At 44.4% G+C, this 20,977-nt stretch overlaps 2 protein-coding genes across 2 annotated transcripts; one reads left to right on the top strand and one right to left on the bottom strand.

Moving 5' to 3' along the window:
* Nucleotides 1-1,084: 1,084 nt before the first annotated feature.
* On the top strand, nt 1,085-7,346 carry VRK3 (vaccinia related kinase 3; the record flags this gene model as incomplete). The annotated part of the gene is made up of 9 exons (XM_009573579.1): nt 1,085-1,137; nt 3,078-3,144; nt 3,925-4,009; nt 4,564-4,666; nt 5,029-5,121; nt 5,335-5,467; nt 6,257-6,377; nt 6,673-6,731; nt 7,198-7,346. Coding segments are annotated over 9 exons (863 nt in total), but the record flags the coding sequence as incomplete, so codon positions are not given.
* A 2,546-nt stretch (nt 7,347-9,892) lies between these two features.
* Nucleotides 9,893-19,969, bottom strand: CCNF (cyclin F; the record flags this gene model as incomplete). The annotated part of the gene is made up of 16 exons (XM_009573578.1): nt 9,893-10,356; nt 10,937-11,106; nt 11,289-11,419; nt 11,735-11,834; nt 12,390-12,477; nt 12,923-13,103; nt 13,471-13,594; nt 14,240-14,404; nt 15,054-15,205; nt 15,613-15,690; nt 16,261-16,365; nt 16,932-16,985; nt 17,342-17,535; nt 18,324-18,391; nt 19,292-19,398; nt 19,809-19,969. Coding segments are annotated over 16 exons (2,342 nt in total), but the record flags the coding sequence as incomplete, so codon positions are not given.
* Between the last annotated feature and the right edge of the window lie 1,008 nt (nt 19,970-20,977).

Here is a 20,977-nt window from a genome sequence, read left to right as displayed (position 1 = left end):
GTCCCCACGCTGGGCATCCCAGCGCACTGGCGTGGGACCGAGCGCAGGCTGGGCTGCTCTGTTAATTGACGAAATGCGCATCGTTAGGGGCCGTGCCTCCTCTTTCTGGTTTTTAGGTTCAAAACCTAAATGCTGCCGGCACCGTACAGGAGTTCCTGTGTTGTAGCTGGTGTCAGCATTGACTAAATGTCAGTCTGGGATTCTCAGCCTGTTTTGGGGGCCAAAAGAAAGCAGGTAAATCATCTGAACTGCTTCTCAGCTGTTCAGTGACTGCTGATCTTTTCTCTCCAGTCTAGTTGTAAACTTCCAAAGGAAAGGTTTCGATCTTATTTTCCATTGTTAACTTGGAAACACTGTTCAGGAGGAATTCTATCCATTAGTAAGCTTTGCCTGATATTTGGCTTTAGTTTCTTTTTAATTCCTTATGCTATTGTATAGCAAAGTCTGGGCATCCACCTACATCTTTAAAAAGATGTGATGTTAGAAAAAGAGAAGATAAATGTTGTTATAGTGGAGGGTGCTTTTTTAGAAACACCTTTTGGATGACGAGCAGCAGATAACCTGTGCGTAGCACTCGGTCTAAGTGCAGGAGAAGAGAACTACCCCAAGGCCAAGTAATGGATGCAAATCTTTTTGGAGGGGGAAGGCCACATATAACTCTTAACATCCATGCAGAGCAGAAGGGACTTTGGCATCTCTTACAGACTTGACAAACTACAAAGGGAGGGAATGCTCAGCAAATGAATTTGGGGGTGCCTTTGAGATTCTAATAATGATTTGTTCTTTACATACCACCTTCAAAGCACCCCACTACTGTAGCCATGCCTAGATGCTTCTGTGACTTAAGCAGAACTGCACTCGAAGCATGTCAGGGGTGCTGTGCTACTGGAGCAAGGTAAGAATTATTTTGTAGTAATCTGGGAAGACGCTGTCACATCACAGAGGATGCTTTTGCAAAGACCGAGTGAAAGAAGCAGAGGATAAGTAAAAGCCAGCTGCACAGGCTGTGTTTAATGATGCAGCTGACACTGCAAGTACCTCTTTTCCGTGCTCCTGTAACCACATCTGTTCCATCCTTCCACAGCACAGTCAGCATCTGGAACCTGTCCTCAAAAGCAAAGATACTCCCTCAAACTTGTGAGTTTTGATCTGTTTGGGTAAGGAATAGTGCGTAGTGTACTGTGTCCAGGGCCTGACCCGTTTGGCCTGCATGGCTAAGAGTGTCCGAGGAATTCAGAGAAAGTGGTCACAGAGGCCCCTTCTAGCTTAGGAGATGGATATAACTTCCTGAGAGTGTCATGCTTGGATTTTAGTAGAAGTTGGCCCTTCCACCAAAGGTGTGAAGAAAACAGGTATAAGGATTAAAAAAAGTAAAAGCCTTCATCCCAAAAGGTTGCCTCTTTGATCCACCAAGCTCTGTAATCTCCAAAACTGAATTTGGTGGTGTAAGATAGAGATCTTGATTCATTCGTGTCAGACCTGCTTTCTTCCTGTACGGCGAGTGTACGTGTACCCTGCTGAAGTCTGGGGAAACCAGAGAAGTTAGAATTTGGTGGCTGTGCCGAGGTAGTGATGAACCAGCACTGAGAGACTCTGTAAGGCCAGAGCACATCTTTAAATCAAACAGTAATTATAGTTGGAGTTCCGAGCCAGCTTTCTAGATACTTGCCAATAACTTGGGTTCTGCAGAAACGTGCTATTTCCAGTAATAGCTGTTCTGCAATGGAAATTCAGTTGATGATTGATTTTCGGTAACTTGCAAACCAGAGCAGGAAGACTGTTTTCTTGTCTGCTGTGGCTCTTGGGGGTTGCTTGTCTGTGGGAAGACCAGTGCTGACTAAGGGCTCTGTGGGGACCTGGTGGTGCCCACTCTTGAAAACTCCCTCTCCCTTTTGTCAGAGAAGAGCCATTTAAGAGGATGGAGAAAGAACAGAGTGTTAATGAGAAAAGACAGCTAACTGCCACAAAACTAGAACTGGTAGGCGGGAAGCTGTAATCACTTCTGTACGCAACACTCCCAACTCCTCTGTTTTGCACCTTTGGCATCTTCTGGCGTTTTGCTCGTTAGTTTGATGGCGCAGCCCAGCCCTTGTGGTTGCAGAGGACTGTAGAGTACGATATGGCACACGAGAGCATTTTGGCTCCTGGGTTTGATGGCTCAGATTGGCTCACCAGGCAAGGTGCAGAATAAAATATCCACTGGAACATGGTCGTTTGTGTTGTCTGGGCCTGCTGATCCTCCAGATGCCTTGGCCAATTGTGGGTAGGGCCTTTGGTATCAGACCAGCCAGAATATAAAACTGCTGCCTCCTCCCATGCATAAGAGCATCTGTCCTAAGTTAGCTTGCAGTATGTTGATAAAAAAGATATATATATACACACACACACACACACACACACATATACACACACGTGTGTGCGTAGGCAAACACATACATACTGAATGTAAACTATATGCATTTTAGGTCACTCAATAACAGCAGTAATGGGCAGTAAGGGGCAATAATGCTTGCCGATTTTAAAAGATGGATTGTAAGGTGTCAGCACACTACCTAGACTCTTGAATGTCACAAATACAGACTTTCTTACTTGTCTCAATTTGTGACAGCTAGAATAAAATGTTACAGTTCTTTGTTGGGACTTGCCTGTTTGCAGAAATAACCTCATCTGTGTTGTGGATAAGAAGTTCACCTCTGGCTCCTTTTAAAATAATAGCTTTGGGACTAGAGCTCGCTTTAGGTTGCGAGATGGTCTGCATTGTCTAGACGCTTTTAACTCACAGACAGTGCTAAGTGGTAGTGTTTGAAATGTCCAATGTGAGACAGCCACTCCCTTGTTCTGTGCTGATGCTCAGAGTTTATGTGGTTGTTAGGCACAGCATTAAATAGTGAACCAAAAGACATGAGCTCTGTTCTCAGCTCTGTTGCTGATCTGATATTTGATTTTTTTTTTGGGGGGGGGGGTTGTTGCTTTCTTTAAAATGAGTAGTGAAGGTCTTGTAGCAGTCTTGCCCAAGTTTCCCTTTCTAGCAGGGTGTGTGTGGCTGAAGTAACGCTCCTCCTTCCTGTTCCCTTTAGGATGTCAAAGATGGCAAGATCTACAATGAACAGAACTTCTTCCAGCGAGCTGCAAAGGCAGGCACAGGTTGGTGCTTCTTGGAAGGGCAAGGACTAGGCTGCTTGTTAGGAAAACTGGCATGCCCCCTCTCATCAGTTATGTGAGTCTCTTGGAAGGCCAGGCTAGAATAAACTGATTGATTGCTTGGTTAGTGCCAGAGTGCTGAGAAGTTTGGCTGAGAGCCTGCTCTCCCAGGAGCCTCTGTGTACCTTAGGACACTGCAGTATTGGCATTTTGAAGCTTTCTTGCTCTACCCATGCTTTGTCTTGATCTCACTGGTGGCTGTTCAGCCCTGCAGCGTGACCTGCCTTGGCTCCCTCTCCTGTGCCCCTTCCATGGGCGTTTCTGTCAGCTGCTGTCTGGTATTTACTCCATTGACCCAAAAACCTGAGCAAGAGCAAAGCTGACCAGAAAACGTGGGCAGGTGTTTGAGCAGGGGCGATGGAGGAATCCATGTCAAACTTGCACTTCTGGGAGGACCATAAAAATCTGCTTCTCCATCCCTCTCTCTCTCTGCCCCCTTCTTCTTTTGCCTAGCCCTATAGCAACCGCATGCCTTACACTTAGTATTCCCAGCATCCTTTCTGTCTTACTCTTGCTCTGCGGTGCTACGTGCATTGACATGCCAATACCCCAGCACATCAGGCTGGCATTTCTGGGATGGAATCAGTATGAGAGAGGCTTCCCGCTGTGAGCTGCCCAGGGCAAAGCAGGCCTTCGGAGAAAGGGCATCCCTGCCTGAGCTCCTTTGTTCTGGAGCTCCTTAGCAGTGTCTGCCACACTCTGTCCTCTTCTCTCCCCTTTTAGTGCAGAAGTGGAAGAAGTGGCGCTCCGTGCCGTTGCTGGGAATCCCCAATTGTGTTGGCTTTGGACTTCATGCAGATAGCTACAGGTGAGGTGACTCTGCGAAGGGCACAACTGAGCTCTTTTGTCCACAATTGCCATCTACTTGGGCTTTCCCTCTTCCCTCCTTGCTGTCTGCTATTCCTTTTCTCATTGTCCCTTGGGCTCCTAACCTTATGCACTGCTCCTGTCTCTTATTAACAAATGGTGTGCCTCTCTCATTATCCTGTTTCCTTCAGTCCTTGTGTTGCTAGTGAAGTCATTGCTTTTGCTGCTTCTGCCCCTCAGGCCAGGGGACACCTTATTCCTGCCTTTAATAGTAACGTAAAGGGGAGACTCAGACTGTACATCTGCAACACTTGGACTTGGCAGTGTTAGGTTAACAGTTGGACTCGATGATCTTAAAGGTCTTTTCCAACCTAAATGATTCTATGATTCTATGAACACATGATGAGCATGTCTCTCCCTTTCTGTTATTAAAAGTTGAGGAAACGTTTGCCCAGGTCAACTTGGAATTGAAGTGGGGTCTAATCCAGGTGGATTGCTTGACAAGTGTCCAAATTGGGTAGGTACCGCTACATGCTAAGCCCTTGTCTCTTGCAGGTTTTTGGTGTTCTCTGACTTAGGGCGAACTCTTCAGTCCGTCCTAAATGATGGCTTACACCTACTGAGGGAGAAGGCAGCTTTTCAGATTGTAGTCCGGCTGGTATGTAGAGAACCAATACTTTCTAAGAGACTTTTTCAGAAAAGACCTATAACTTTCTTCCAGATCTTTCAAAGGTGTGTTAAAGCTGATCCAGGGGGTTAGCTGGGGTCTCTAAGTAGCATCTCTCGAGCCTGTTGTAAACTTGAGTAGCATCTTTTGAGCAATGTGTCACCCTGAAGGAATTTGGGGTAAGGAGAATGAGAGAAACCTGACACTTGAAAATTAGAGGCTGTGAGACATGGTGCTTTTTGTGCTCCGCCACACAGCTGTGGGGAGCTGGGGAGGGTCCAGCTCAGTGATAGCCAGGGTGCTGAAGGAGTCTGTGTGGTTCTGATATGCTCGCCTCTTCTGTTTACTCCTAGCTAGACTGCCTGGAGTACATTCATGAAAACGAGTATGTGCATGGGGACATCACAGCTGAGAACATCTACTTGAACCCAGCAGACCTCACACAGGTAGGGAGCAGGAGCAGCGCTGCGAGGAAACGGCAGTGAAGGTGGGCTTGTGAAACGGGATAGAGCAACACCCAGGTTCCTGCTGCTGGGCAGGGGAGCAGTGCAGTCTGTGCAGTGCTCAAGCAGGTGCTGTGGTGCAGGACTGTAGGCTACACTGTAAGCAGAATTCACACCACGCACAGGCTGAGATGCGTACTTCTTGATGTCTTCTAGGTGACCCTAGCAGGCTATTGCTTTGCGTTCCGTTACTGCCCAGGAGGGAAGCATGTGGCTCAGCGTGAAGGCAGCAGGACCCCTCATGAAGGCACGATAGAGTTTATCAGTCTGGACAGCCACAAAGGAGCAGGTGAGTCTGTTTCTGACACAAGCCAGCAAAACTCAGCTAGAGCTGTTACTGTGGCAGCGCTCTCTGGAGCTAGGGCTCCCTGCTGGCATTTCTGTTATTGCTGCTTTCCAGGAATTCACATGCATCTGGAACCAAGTTCCTATTTGCGTTGTTTACTCTTGCCTCTCTCTGGGCTGCTGTGTTGGGACTTGCCAGGTCACTCAGTGACTGCAGCAAGAGGTGCAGGGATGCTCCTGCTCCATCTGGAGCCTTGGCTACTGCAGGTGTGCGAGGAATAGAAAACAGGGCTGCTTCATGCTGGCTTAGCAGGGATTTGTTTCAAGCCAGACTGCATCTCTGCCCAAAACAGATTTGCAGCAGGCTCTTCTCTGACCTTGAAGCAATGAGAGCTGGAAAGGTGTTTAAATTAGCCAGTTCCTCTCCTGGTTGGGATGTGACTGTTGTCTCCCAGTGTTCAGATTGGGCAAGTCTTCCTCCAGAGGCTGGGAGGTGATTCCTCAACTGTGTGAGTTAGCAGGCTCCTAGAAGTATTGATATCCTAGAGCACATCTTAATGAAGCTCTTGCATTTCTTTACTTCTGCTCTTTAGACTTGTGCCCCTTCATGAGGGGGGCATGTAAACATGCCTGTTTTACAGGAGGGGCACCTCACATAGAGACTTCCAAGGCTGTGCAGTGAGTGCTGGAGTCCTTACTTGCCTTTGGAGGAGAGGCACTAGCCTGGGCCTCTTCTAAGATGGCTCCCAAACTCTTGTTTTTTCACACATGGATGTCTCTTCCCTTCCATCAGGACCATCTCGCCGGAGTGACTTGGAATCTCTGGGCTACTGTCTTCTGAAATGGCTCTGTGGCTTCTTGCCCTGGTCTGATGAGCTGGACAAAGTAGAAACTGTGATGGAAAAGAAGGAAAAGTAGGAGAAATCATCTACTCTTTTGGGAAATGCTCAGCAGAAAACAGTGAGGGAGGTTTTGTGACTGAAGAGAAATCACTCGGTCATAGCACACTTTTGGGATGTGGGTAAATTCCACTGTAAAGGCTGAGCCTGGCCAAAGGGTGTTTGATGAACCCTGATTTCTGCTCCATTCAGAACGTGGCCGTCTGGATTCAGCTTCTTTTTTTTTTTTGTCCCTATTGCCAAAGACAGGCTGTTCAGGTACCTGCTCCATTGCTTCTCATCTGACAGCACTCTGCACTGATTATTCCAGGTACAAAGGAGATGTGACATGCCTTCTCCGACTGTGCTTCAGGCAGAGATCCATTCCAGGTATGGGCTTGCTCTCTGTGACAGTGGGACTTGGGGAAGGAGGATTGACTGTACCAGAAGCTAGAACCTTCTCTGTGCTGGGGTGCTAGTCCAGGATGGCTTCCACTGGCGACGGTGAGCCAGCATTGCATGGACTGGTTGACAGGCTCCTCCTGCGAACAAATTCTTTGTTTTCTTTACAGCAAGACAAGGAGGGCTGCTACCCATTATCTGTATTCATGAGCCTTGCTGAAGAGGCAAGTGTTCTGGTGGCTTTAAAAATGCAACATTTGGGGCTAGAGGTCATTTCTCCATCCTGTCTTTGAGCTTCCTATTAGTCTTTGGTTTTGTTTTCCTCTCTCTGCAGCTGGCCAAGGTAGGTGGGTGAGCAGTCTATAGGGAGAGCAGTCTGAGGCCATTTGGCAGCTTTGTAAGGACAACTGGGGTTGCTGTGCTGCTCCATGCAGAGATGTTCCTTGCTTTGCAGATGCCCTGCAGAGCTACCTGCAGCAAGTAATGGCACTAGAGTATGCGGAGAAGCCTGAGTATGAGGCCCTGCGGCAGCTCTTCAAGAAGCCACTGGAAAAGATGAAAGCTTCAGCTTATGACTCTGTGGATATCAAAATGGTGCCCTAAGTAAGTGTCAGTAGTTTAGACTGCAGCAGCACAAAGCGCTTGTCCCCCTGTACTGCTGGGAGCGCAGGAGCAGCACAGCGCTGCTGACCTGCTCGTGGGGTGCTGCAGGCAGCAGTCAGGAGGTGAGGACAGAGCCGGGTGGTCTGTGAAATGTCTCCCGGTGAGACCTAGGGGCTCCTCCTGACATGGGGAGGGAGTACTGGCCCTTCAGCATTCCCTATTAAAAGATCAGTCCAGTGCTACGCAAAGCCAGGCTTAGCCTGTGTTACAGCATGTGTTTCCTCATTTTTTTTCTGGAAATACTTGTCTTTGGAAGAATACCACATGGGTTAGTAAAGCAAAGGATGAACAGTCTGCAGGGGTGTGGGGGTGCTAACAAAATGCAGACTGATGCAATCTGGTCCTTTTTTCACTTTTTTAAAAGAACTGAGGCTCTGGGCTGTATCTTTTGCTTTTTCTTTTCAGAAAGTAGCTTGTAGTTCTGGTTCTGTTGCCTCAGGCAGTAAGTGGTGGCTCTCTAGGTCCAGGTGCTTTGTTTTATCCATGAGGCACCTCCAAGATTGAGGCTTGATACAGAGACAGATCTGGTTCTGCATCAGCCAAGGCCACTGGATTAAGCAGCACGCCCCAGGAAGATGGAGCTAGCTCCTCATCACTTAATTTACTCTTCCTGGGAAGGAACGGAAGTGATTAATTCCTATTTTGTGCCTTTTCTTTCAGATCAAGAAAACTTGCACAGGAAGAGTTCAAAGCTTTCTGCAATGTGCGGCCTTTCCTGCAAATATTTAACTTTTACCTACCTGTTTTAGAACTGAGAGAGGTTTTTATAAGTGTTTTCTTGCAATTTTAATGTGACTGAATTTTGAGCCACTGCTGTAACAAGTTAATGTGAAGACACTCCTGCATGGCAAGTCATTGTAAGCAGTAGCTGGAGAACTGCAGTGTAGCCACCGGGAGAAGGGTGAAGCCTGGCACAGAAAAACTAAATCAGGATCTTTGGATTTTATTTTTTTTTTAACTACAGTGGCAGTACATAGTTTTGTAATAAACTTTGTGGACAAGCACCCAAGGCTGCTGCTGGTTGGTTATATGGCCTTTCTGTAGGCTCTCCTGGGGCTGCTGTGGAGTTGTGATGGTGGTTGGAGCCCCATGTTGTGCAGGGTTCTCCCAGCTCCTCGTGTTAATGTAAATAGTCTATAGGCAGTTCTATCTGCCACTTAATCATAAGAACTTGGCTCAGAGCTAAACTCTGACTTCATCCCCAAACATCCCATGAGTTCTCCAAGCCCCAGGACAGGGAAGTAGGTGAGTGGGATACCAGTCGTTGAAGTATATCTATATTAAAAAAAGTTTTATAAAAAAAGTCACTACACTGTGTGTGTATCATCTGAACTGTTGCCATCTGCCACAGTAACTTCTAAACAAAGGAAGAGTTATGGAGTCCAGTTCCAGTGTTAAATTCAGTGACATCCCCTGGAAGTCTTGTACCTTGGTATTTCAATGCTCACTACCTAATTGTAGAGAGAAGGCTGTTTTCCTAACATTCACAGGCTGAGGTCAGTGTAGGTGGTTTCTTCCAATTGTCACCAAAGCAGCACCGATTTCACATTTGGTAAGAAAAGCATTGCTGCCGTCACAGATTAGGAGCCAGTAGCAAGGCTTAAATTAGGGCTTTCAGTACAACAAACTGTCTGCCCTTAACTGCATTGCTGCCCGTTTCTAGTGTTCAAGAGATTTGCGCTTTACTTGAGGACATGTTAATGGAAATAGCAAGGAAGACTGTGCAGGACAGGAAATTAAATGGAGCCACTGGAGGTGGCAGTTCAACGACACTGTTCCAGCAGAGACTAACAGTTCACAGAGATCACGTTACTGTAGTACAGGGCAGTGAAGCATTAAGGCACAGAAGGAGAATTTTTCAGGCGAGGAAAACATGGCAACTAGAGCCTGAGGCAAATGGGGTTTAAAACCATCTGAGAGGTAGGTAAAAAAGAAGCTCAGACCTGCAGTGAGCCTTCATTTACCTCTTGATTGTGTCTATAAAAACCTTGTATCAGTGCAGCAAAGGGTATTTACCTAGAAGAGGGAAGCACCAGCTGAGTGGACAGTACCTGGCCAGAAGGAAAAGGCAGCACAACCTCAAAAAGGTCTTTCAAGTGGAAGAATTCAAGCATAGTGTTACATCCAGTAACTTGAGAACCAAAGTCAATTCCTTTCTTTTATAGGAAAGCAAAGCAAGGGACATGACAAGTTCTTTTCTATCACCAAGGTGTAACTGGTGAGGTATGACAAAAGTGAGCTAAAGTTTCATATGTGGAGAAGAATCTTAATTTGCAGAGGATCAGACAATAGGGAGTACTTTAAAAAGGCAGCTATCAAGGAAAGAAATGGCCCAGAAGTGAGCTACAGAATTACAAGATAGGCATAGGCGAAGTTGAGGGGAAGGGCTCTGTTTGGAGGTAGTGACAATTATTCACTATCATCCCTGTGTGACTACAACAGAAATTGCTTCCAGGAACCCTAGAAAAGTAAAGAGCATGAAGAAATCAGAGGCTTAAGAAGCCCAAGTTCACCCTTTCTTCACTGTGTTCTGCCACATTTTTTCGCTTGACTTGCCTTCTGTCACACTTGCCATCCCTAGGCCTAGCACGGACTGACTGTAAACACGATTCCAAGTAGTGAGGCAGGCATGGCTCCTTGTTCATGGCACTGCCAGGAGGCAGTGCTGAGGTAGGTTTGAGAGGTACTCCAAGGCTGCCTTCTACAGGAGATGTAGGGCTGGCACTGTTGACGGAAGAGTAGCCTGAGCTCCCTTCCAGGTTAGGATTTCTTGGGGTGAGATATGCTGAAAGGCTGCGAGCGTCATCCGGCAGCTTAGCCTCCCTCAGTGGTGCTGCGTGCCCAGCCCACTCTACAGCTAGGTTGTCTTCATCGCTGGAGTCCTGACAGCAGTGCTCCACAGGATCCATGTAGACCACCGTCACATCCAAGATCCCACTGGGACCTGTCACTGTGGAATAGTAAAAGAAAAAGGCTAGTTTTGATTTGGGCAACACCAAGCACACATTCAGCACAGAAAAAACCCAAGCAAGACCATAAACCTTATGTCCACTTACATGTGGAGGGGAGGGTAGAGCATTAAGTTCACCCTCTGTTTTAAACTTTACTGTTTTAAATAACAGTAACTTTTCCCCCCTCAGACTGTTTGAATAGGTACCAAGAGCTATTTAGGAAATGAACAGCCAGTCCTAGTGTCAGCAAAACAAACAGATAATACAGTGTTTCTAACGCAGTGGGCCATTCGTCACGTTTGGTCCACTGTCACTGGTATCTGAAAACAGTCTCACCCCAAAACGCTAAGCAGCTACCAAACCCTTCATCACATTCTGAAGCAGTATAGAGAAAGAGAACAGATATATACCTCTAAAACAGTTTAACAATTATAACCACTGGGGAAGGGGGAGAGTTTTCCCAACTGGTCTTCAGCTGAAAGTTCAGGCTTCCGTTGCCTGAGAAACAGTTTTAAGCAAAGATGAAAAGACAGTTTTAATTCTCTCGTCTGCTTTTTATAAGGAGAATAAACCTCTCACCATCTCCATCTCTCTCGCCTTCACTTTCCTGATCACCTTCATAACCAGAGCAGGAATCTAAACTCCAGTCTAGGAAGTTATCTAGAAGACTTTCTTCCTGGGTGGATAGCTCTGCTGTGGGTGTAGTCACAAAACTGCCTCTGTCATCCTGAATGCTGTCTTCCCTCCTCCTGTAGCAAGAAAATGCAGAAGTCACATTAAAAGCCAGGTCTTCTTTTCTGTCTCTGAATAGGTATGGCAAGGTAATTACAGAAAAATTGACCATATTTAAGAATGAAACCTCAGGATGCCAGGGAGGAGGAAAGGCTCATGCTAATCTTCAGAGACATCTGCAGTGATGAGTTATACTAGCCTTTTAGTTCTCTTTCCAGAGGGAGAGCTAAGGAAAGTCTGAATTTCCACCACGTTCGTGTGCAAGGGACTGGGCTCCGGGTCCTCCTGTTTCACACCCAACAATGAACAGAGCTGGCTGTAACTCATCATCTAAAAAAATCAAAGAGCCAGTAAGAATTAGACCATGAGATTCCCAGAAGGAATAAATAGCCAGGAGGTGGCTATTTATCTTTATTTTCTAGGAGAAATCTATCCCAGTGAGTTCTTCCCACATGTACTCAAACAGAGCAGTTATAGTCCCCACAGATCAAGTTTAAAACTACCACTTTATTTAGATATTCTCTCCTCCAAAAGTCTAAAAGTTAGAACCCACCTCCCATTATTTGAAGTTTACTCCATCCTGCTATATGGTAGCTTTGGTCTTGGTGTCAGACATCACCAAATGAAGACAAAGAGCTAACCCACCTTTTCTTTGCCTATTTCTTCGTAACGCTCATCTTCAAATCGTTGTTTCACTGCAGTTAAGGACACTTGCCTATAATCCTTTGGGACATCGTCATGGAAACTGGAAAGAAAGATTAAAGCCCCAATCTTAGAATGGATTATATGAAACAATGTTAACAAAACCTGCCAATTTAAGTACTTCCCCTCTGTGCTAAGGAAGTTGGTGTTTCAGCAGAGCTGCTAAGCAGCTAGCCAGGACACTTGGTTTCTAAGCATATCAGCATCTAATTCCTTTTCTGTTCCTTGAAGTAAACAAGCTATTTGCCTTGTACTCTTTAAAAAATGAGCTACTTTTGCTACTGGAACTCCTTCTGAAGCTCACCAATAAGCCAGTTGCAGTCTTCTGAAAATAGTGCTGTTTGGCAAGCTGAAACCTGTTAAGCCTTGAGGAGCATCACATTTTCTGTCACCCAGGGCCACTACCAGTTGTGAGAAACAGAATAGCTGTCCCTGAACTGGCCCCTAGGCCTTAGTGCCTTGTGGTGGGGGGAGCAAGGTAGTTGCCCGAAGCCACGTCCTTCTCTGGGAAGGGCTGCCTGCATAGATGCAGCATGTCTGCAAAAGCTGGAATCCAAGTACTCATGTGCCCTCCCAGAAGAGTTTCCAAAACTATTACCACTTTTGGTGGAGGCTTAGCACACAAGGCAACAGGTCTTCGAGAGAGAAACCGGTGCACTCAGACAGCTGGCTGGTCCAGGGGCGTGCTGGAGAAGAGAATACATATTACCATTTTGTGAAGCTTGGTAGTTCTGTAATCAGACAGATTTTTTTATGGGATAAAGATCATGATCTCTACAAGTTTATGCCTGCAGACAGTTCATTCAAGTTCACAACTAGCTTCAAGGATAGGTTTACCTGCCAAACTGAAGTTATACTTAAGAACAGAAATCTTCAGTCTCATTTAAACACAAAGCTTGCATAGACTGATGCTAATACTCTTGTTCATCATAGCTATTAAGAGGTAAAATAGACTGAACTCAACTCTTCATTATGAATCTTATACCTGTCCCCCACTTCCCCCTGCAAGTGGTTGGGACATCTTGCCTAAAGACAAAGTAACACCAAAAAAACAAACAAAAAAAAGCTCCCTAAAAGGACAAGGCAGACTGACATACCCTGCTGCAGCTCCACTGAAGAGGCTGTTCTTACCTTGCCTGTGTAGTATCTTAGCCAGCAGCAGTGCTGCAGCAGCCAGCCGAGCTGGGGAATACACACAAAGGCTTGTGTTTAAGAGTGACAGTTCACAAATGAAGCTGTAAAGGTGAAGAGTTCTTCTCTCCAGTGAGACTACATTTGACAATACTTCTTTGTAGTCCACAATGGTAGGTATCTAGTGCATAAAGGAGAACAGAGGTTGGCAATACAAGAGGAGCACCAAGTATCTAGAACAGTTGTTTCCAGGAGATGCCATTTTCTTTATACTGAGAGGGTTTGTTTGGTTTCTTTAACTACTACGCTGACACTGAAACATTCTCCAGTGAAAGAATAAACGGTCTCTTAAAACTTAAGTTTTAATCTCTACAGAAGGGCAGAGGGTTTTGTATCTGCATGCTCTGAAATGTGCATGGTCTCCACAGCTGATTGAGAACACTCGCATAAAACCCCAACATCTTAGATAAGGAGAAGTGTTAATTACAGTAGCCTGACTTCAGTACCAGCCCAAGGAGTGAAATATTGAATCCACTTTCCAAACTCACCCTTATCTTTCCTTCTAGGGCAGAAATTATCTCACCCATCATTCTGACCAAGTCTTCATATTTGTACGTGTTGTCTGTTAGCCACACGGCTTCCCGTATTGTCAAGATCTCTTTGCTGATGAAACTGCAATATTAATTATTAACAGTTAACACCAGAAGAAAGGGAATTTCTGCACCTGTGCACTACTGGTTTTGTGGCTGATAAATGCACCTGAGGTGACCAAATAGTTAAACAACTTTATAAGGTACTTTCCCAGGTACAGACCAGGAAAGAATGAACAGCGGCTCTTCATTTATTTCACCTTTAAGCTAGAACCACCTACTAGAACATTCCTAATTCCTCATTTAGGAAAACTCTTCTAGGTTAAGATGCAAGATATTAAGGGAACTAACACAGAAGAATAATTTTGCACCACACCATACTGTTCATCTGAGTGTAACAGACTAAACTATGTAACAACACCGCTGCAGTTGTTCCTTACAGGGTTCCTCATGCTAATATGGCATTCAATTGCTGATGGAATGCATTTAGACCAATCCACCACTATGGAGTTTTTTCATATTCAAAAACATGTTCAAAATAACATTTTGTGTCTCGTTTGCAGAGATTGTGAGTGTTTATACATGAACACAATTCAAGCAGCAGTCAATGTAGAGGGAAGCCAAAGATTTTTTCTAGTATTATTATGAACAAGGGGGAAAAAAGCTTGAGCCGTAGAAATTAGTTTGATCACAATAACCACCTCTGTTCACCAATCAGAACCCCTACCGTGTGCAAATGACCATGCAGGCTATTCCCAAAAGTTGTAGTCGAGCCCGAGGTACAGGTCTCAGCTTCAAATAACGATCCACGCATCCCACTGTCATGTGAAGGCATAGGCTAGAAAAGTCTTTCATGGTAGCCACTTCTACCAGCCAATCAATCAGGATATACCTAGACAGGAAAGAGAGAGAGAGAGACAATCTGCGCAGTTAGAAGCCATCCGAACCTGTGCTGAACACCCTCCCCACGTCCCTTCTCCACTCAAAAGAACGAAGAAATTCAACCAAAAGAATTTTCAGAATAATGACACATTGCACTGAGATAAGGATTTGCAGCTAGAGGTCTCTTATCCTCTGAAGGGTCAATAGTCATCTTCAGTTTTCTGTGAATTGGAATTAGAAGCTAATCTACAATTAATAGGCACTTGCACAAGGAAAGAGGTAGGGCATATGAGTTAGTTCTCTTAGGGCATATGAATTAGGAGGCTAAAGGCCACCTAAGATAACTGTAGGGTAGCTAAACCTCCGATGAGTCAAACAATGCGTCTAGTTCTTGAAGAGCTTGTTAGTCTCGACAGATGCAAGAGTCCAGAGAAAACCTCACTCCTCATTTCAGTTCTTCATCGGAGCTTGAAATAAAGGCTCTAATACTTCCTCTTTGCAAAATGTTACGTGTTTCTCTGATTGTACACAATGCATCACAGAAGTAAAGCAAAAGATGCCATCTTCCAACAGATGAACTACTTATTCTAGATTTGTTTCCTTCTACAGATGTAGAGGGAAATAGGCATTTTTTCTGACTCCCAGATAGGAGTTTTTACCTCATTGTTTCATTCATTCCTTTCTGCACAGTGAAGATACTTTGCTTGCTGGTAGGAAGAGAAGCTTGAAAGATTTGAGACACCATTTCACTGGAAGATTTTGCTTCTAATCCCAGTTGGTTTCCACTCCCACAAGCTTTGGCTAAAGCTATCTGTAGTAGAGATAACACAAAAGAAAGTATTATTTGTTTATTTATTTTTACTAAAAGCAAACTAAAGCAGCACAGGATGGTCCTGCTGAAAACAGAGAGAGAACACAACAAACTACTTGAAAGGTAACAGAATCAGTAGTTCTTAGTTTGGCTTAAATGTTGGATGCGCACATTATTTGGGGGTAGGCTTTTAAGTCCATCAAAAGATGCATCCTTACTCGGATCGTACCACAGAAGTGCAGTATTTTCCAAAAGACGGGGATCTGCAGAGTAAATACACGCATGCATATAGAGATATTATTCAGCAATTTCTAAATTGCTACTTCTAAAGAGAGGAGTCTAAGCCTACAATGACAGCATAGGAAAGACCAAATGAAAACAGTTTTCCTAGGAAAAGTCAGTCTTACCTGTGCTTCCCAGCAGCCCTTTGCCGCATAGTCCCGTAGCTTCCTGAGACTTTGGAGGTATCTGCCAGGATCTGACATCTACAGAGAGGAATGTAAACAGATTTCAAAAACCATTACCTTTACACAACAAACAGAAGGATTGTGGTACTAGTATCCAGAGAAAAAACACTGCCTGTGGATACATCTATTATTTCAGCAACCAGTCTGTTTCTCATCATGACGACAACATTGTTTTTAAGAAACTTTCTTCAGTTCTTGCCCAAGGTCTCACAGGAAATGAGTCAGGTCACTTGGGATTCCAACATGAGAGCTTTGGCAGATTTATTAATGGCAACGCAGGCAGTCTCCCCCCTCCTGTTCCCAAGTAAGCCGTAGGATCACTAGCCAGCAGTGCCTATGCCTTTAGCAGAGTTAGTATAAAGGAGCTTCTGCTTGCACCTCGGCTACAATTGCTTGTAGACCCACTTACTTTAAAACACCAAGGCAGACACCAAAGCTCATTTGAGAGAGTTCTTAGCGCTCTCCTTGTTTATGAAAAAGGTAAGCTCTGAGGAACAGCAATTTCTTTCTGTGTATGTTCATTGCACAAAACAGAGGTCCAGAAGTTACAGTGAAAAAGTTTTTTTGAGACAAAAAAATACTACTTACAGCAGCCTTTCTGTTACTTTCCCAAAGGAGGTAGGAGCTGTTTAAACAACCTTGCTTTGAAGATTCTTCAAACATTTCAAGGGATTCTTTTCTTTTTTCTTCATCCTAAGAACAAAAGGCATGATGGTATTTTTGCTGTCCAGCCAACTGGGTGCCAGATCTCAATACTTCAGAAGCTACAGAACAGCTCTCTACTGAAAGCTACAGAGCAGAATCGACCAGTTGCGAGTCCCTTTCAGCCTATGAGAGGTGCTCCCACATCCACTCAGTGCTGTCATTTGAAGATCCAGGCTTAGGAAGCAGTTAGTGGTTTTCCTCAGCTAGACAAAAGCTTTTTGGCTTGCTTGCCACTGAAGGGCTTTTTTTTTTTTTTGATACGCATTATGACTGGAAGGCTTCCTTTGAGACCTGAACACATTGCAAGCCCATGATCAAGCCAAAATTAATTTCACTGTTTGTAAAATTCAATAAACTGAGTTGATAATGTTCCTTTAAACAACCAGTACATTAAACTCATGAGAACAGAAATTCCTAGGCCACTTTATAAGAGCATTTGGCTGGGATTTTTTTGGTGGGTTTTTTGTTTTTTGGTTTTTTTTAATCAAGGTAAACAGTATTAGCATCACCAAAAAAAAAGTACCCAAACACATCAAATCAGAAACACCGCTCACCTCAAAGAGACTCAAGACCTTAGCCAAGCAGTGGAGAATAGATCCTTTTTGAGCCTAAAGAAAGCATTAAGATAAAGCATTGTTAAAGATAAACAAAAAACAATAGCAATTTTTTCTAGTAATTCCAGATTACAATTTTGTTTGCCTTCCAATCATTCCTCCCCCTCGCTTTTCTCAATGTTTTGTTATGTTTGAGACAGTACTGAATCTCTCAGAAGAGACAGTACAGGCCTCTGGCACTCATGATATACCAAGTGTTGTTTGGCAATAAATTCACTAAAATGATTGATCCACAGTCATTTAAGCAACAAGAGCATAGGAGCTCCTTGGGGAAACAAAAATATTTTTTCCAAAATAACTAGATGCAGCTACTAGCCTATGTTAAAGTCAAGGGCAGAAAGAAATCTTACTTTCTCCAACTGACACTCTGCTTTGAGACTCTCATAGACCACAGCTTTACAACAGCTTCCACTCAAGGACCAGGGAGGACGGATAAAAAGCCAGATAAACGGGGCTGCGCACACATTCAAACGCTCTGCCAGACTGAAGAAATGCGATGCCTTTAATCCATTCACTTCTGCACGACCCTCGTCGGAGATGGACACTGAACAAAAAAAAGCCAGAAATAGTTTTGAATTTATTCACAACACGTGCTTGGCATTTAGTCAGGCCAAGACAGACAATAGGATACAAGCAGGAAAAGACTGAACAGTGTCTTCCCTTTAGAGCCTTAAAAATCATGGAGATGGCAAAAGAAGAAAAATCTTACTACAATCAGTCTTTAGGAACATATAACCCTAAGTTGGGGCAGGAGGGGCATTCTGCAAATACCAACACTCAAAGCAATGTTAATCCCTGTCAGTGTTCAAACAAATTGGTATGCAAGTCACCTGCCTTGCCAGTACCCTCTGCAAGGAGGCTCCTCCTGTCAATTGTCAGTCCCTTTTGTTACATTTATCAGACTTGGTAAGTAGCCAAGTTTGACCAGAGGTTTACAAAGGATAACTTCTAAACATGAATTCATAAGCTATGCATTAACTTCTTTTCTAAAAGAGCTGTGCACGATACTACCATTTAACACCTAGCAGTTTAGCGGCCAGCGCTTAAGCTGCACTGAAAGGTAAAACTGAAGAGGCACGATCGTAAACGAGACCTAACCACACACTGAAGGCAGCAAGCTGGCGCTGCACTTCACTGCTCTAGAACCTGGGTACAAGAGCATCAGTGTTTGAGATACAGGAGAAATAGCTTTGTAAGCAGCCAGTAAAAGTGCCAACTTTATGATGAGACAATTAGTCTGATCTGTATCTATAAATAAGCCTTTAGCTCATCTGTGTTTCCTTCTGTCATGCCATCTTCCCCAAAGACCCAAGTACAAGCTTCCACACTTACAGCCTTCATTGTACAGGTACGCTATCCCCAGCTTCACAGCAGCTTCAAAGTTACCCCTTTCAGCAGCCCTGAATGGGAAACAGAGAACATACTTGAGGTTGAAATCAGTAGGTGCTTCCAGGCCCCCATCCTCAAACAAGTTACTTCAGTGGAAGCCAGGCCGCGAATTTGGTGATCACCAACCATAAGCGTTAAACACAAGTTATGCTGAGGCTTTTCTTGCTGCAACTCTTTCGTATGCCAATGTCCAGGGTAATTTGACAATTCATAGGAACTGTTTCCCATTCCCATGCAACATCCCCAACGCCAGAATGCAATAACATGTTTTGGTACTTGTATCCTCAAGGACATTCATCAAACCCTTGTGCTCCTCCCTCCCAAACTGATGTGCACATAATAGTCTTCTTCAGAAAGAAGATACATCAAAGAAGCAATAGTCAGAAGCAAAACAATTATCATGACATTTAAACTGACAGATCCCCTTCAAATCAGATGGATAAAAAGACACTCCCTGTCCTTTTCAAGCAGATTTATCATTACCCTTTCAAACTTCCCTTGTTTTAATACTGAAATTTACCTATTTTTCAATACACTGGTTTGCACAAGAAGTGATCAAACCAGCTCAAAAATATGGTTATGCTCTTGAGCCTCTGATTTTACTCGCACATTCATATGGAAGTACCAGCAACAGATTTTAGTGAATGTGCTGTGTTCCCACACAGAATATTAATGCCCTTAAAAAGAAGTAACTCTGGTATATGCAATGGGCCCCGCTCCAGTTAAGGAGACAGGGGTTATAAGCTGCAGCTTAGACATGAAATCAACAATTCCTCATCACCCTAAGCAAAGACTTCTACAAAAAGGGAAAGTCAGATCCCCCACTCACAGTGAGGACTGATTAGAATTGTGTATCTACCTTCAAACATCCTCTTCTACAACGTCAGTCAAATTTGATTCTTAAAGCTTACCTTTCAAACATCTTCAGGTTGTTTGGAGAAGGCCATATTTCTTGGAAACTTGCACATGCCCAAACACTAGCATGATTATCCACAAGGTATTTAAGATGTGAGTGCACCTGCAAGGGGGGAGCGTAAAACAATAATTACTAAAATAAAGGGACCAACAGAAGAATAGTTCTTTGCAATCTAATTTTAGATAGGTAACTAATTAATCACAAGTTAATCATAACTCATTGCTTGCCTAATCATCATTAAGGCAAGAGATGCCAAACCAAACTAATTTGTCCAGCCATGGTGATCTAGCAGGCCAATTCCCACAGAAAATTTACACAGGGCACTCAAATACTACTGCTAATCTTCTTAAGCTTGAGTACTGAGAAATAAAACTGCTACTGGGATAGCAAAAATCTAATTAATTACTGCATGTATTCTTTGGTTTTCTTTAGGTTTACTCTGACACGATAAGCCAGCCTTTTCCATGTGCAGTCTTGGCTCCTAATGGCAGAGATAAGCCACGGCGCGTGACAGAAGCAGTAGCAGACTCACAGCTCTGACTAGCAGGAAGACCTTTCAGAACATGAAAAAGAACATCCTCAGGCAGACTTAACAACGTCAGGACTCGGGGCCGTTTTCTTATCCTTCGCTTTGAAGGGAAAGAAAAACACCTGGAACATCTACAGTGAACCACTGGAAAACAAAAACATGGGACACCTCAGTCAGTGATGGAACAGTACGAGGAAAAAAGGCACTACAGAGTGTACACATGCATAAACACGTCTTTACTTGAGTACCTATTTACTGCAGCTTAGGACACTTCTTAAAACATATTAATCAGAGATTTAGCATGTGTCACGTAACGCTATAAGGCTCAAAGTAGTGAGTGACTCATTCAATTTAATCAATTAAGCTAAGAGGCTCAGAAAGGATGGCTCATGCTCAAGTCCTCTTCATCGAGGAGAACTCCTCCGTGCCCTAACTTCATCATTTGACTGTGTTTAGTTAAACTGTCACTACTACAACTTCATCTACCTCCCCCACGCCCCAACTTTTCCCTCTCAATTGATAGCAGTCCTTGGAACGTGACCAGAGAGATTAGGAAGTGAAGATGCACCAAACCAGCTCAAGCCCAAAGCCCATCTTTCTAAGCAGCCAGTTGCTGCCACGGGTGCTCACGGAAGATCCCTAAGAACGAGGAAGCCCTTTTTGAAGTTTCAGCACCTTGTAAACTAAGGCATCACCTACATCTTCTGTTCCTCATTACAACACAGTTTACCCTCACTGCATTCGCCAAAAGAGGAAAACGATCTAACAGATGAGGCAAAACGAAGAAGAGCACATGAGTACTGCTCGCTGTAGAGACTCATAGTCCGTGTTAGAAAGCCCAATCCCTTTGCCATCTCCTGGGGATAGCGCAGTGTTTGGGCTGCCTGCACTCAGGAGCCCCAACACCCACAGCAGTCTAACAAACAGAAGAAATTCAAATCAGTGAAAAGTACCAGGAGGAAAAAACCCACATTCCCCACCTCCAGCCCGCAAGCAGCAGCGAAGGATCACCCTCCCAGAGTGATGTTTGGGGAGGTGGACCTGAATCAATCCTGTTTCATGCTGTACCTTTCAGAGCCCTGCCATGCAACAGCGGAGATGCCAACACTGCTCGTGTCCACATCAGCCTCTTATAGCTCTCAGGAAGCAGTC

This window comes from Fulmarus glacialis, unplaced genomic scaffold, assembly GCF_000690835.1.
Source record: "Fulmarus glacialis isolate BGI_N327 unplaced genomic scaffold, ASM69083v1 scaffold35992, whole genome shotgun sequence".
Classification (NCBI taxonomy): Eukaryota; Metazoa; Chordata; class Aves; order Procellariiformes; family Procellariidae; genus Fulmarus; species Fulmarus glacialis.
The sequence above is the reverse complement of the archived record's forward strand: the minus strand, read 5'-3'. Positions and strand labels throughout refer to the sequence as shown.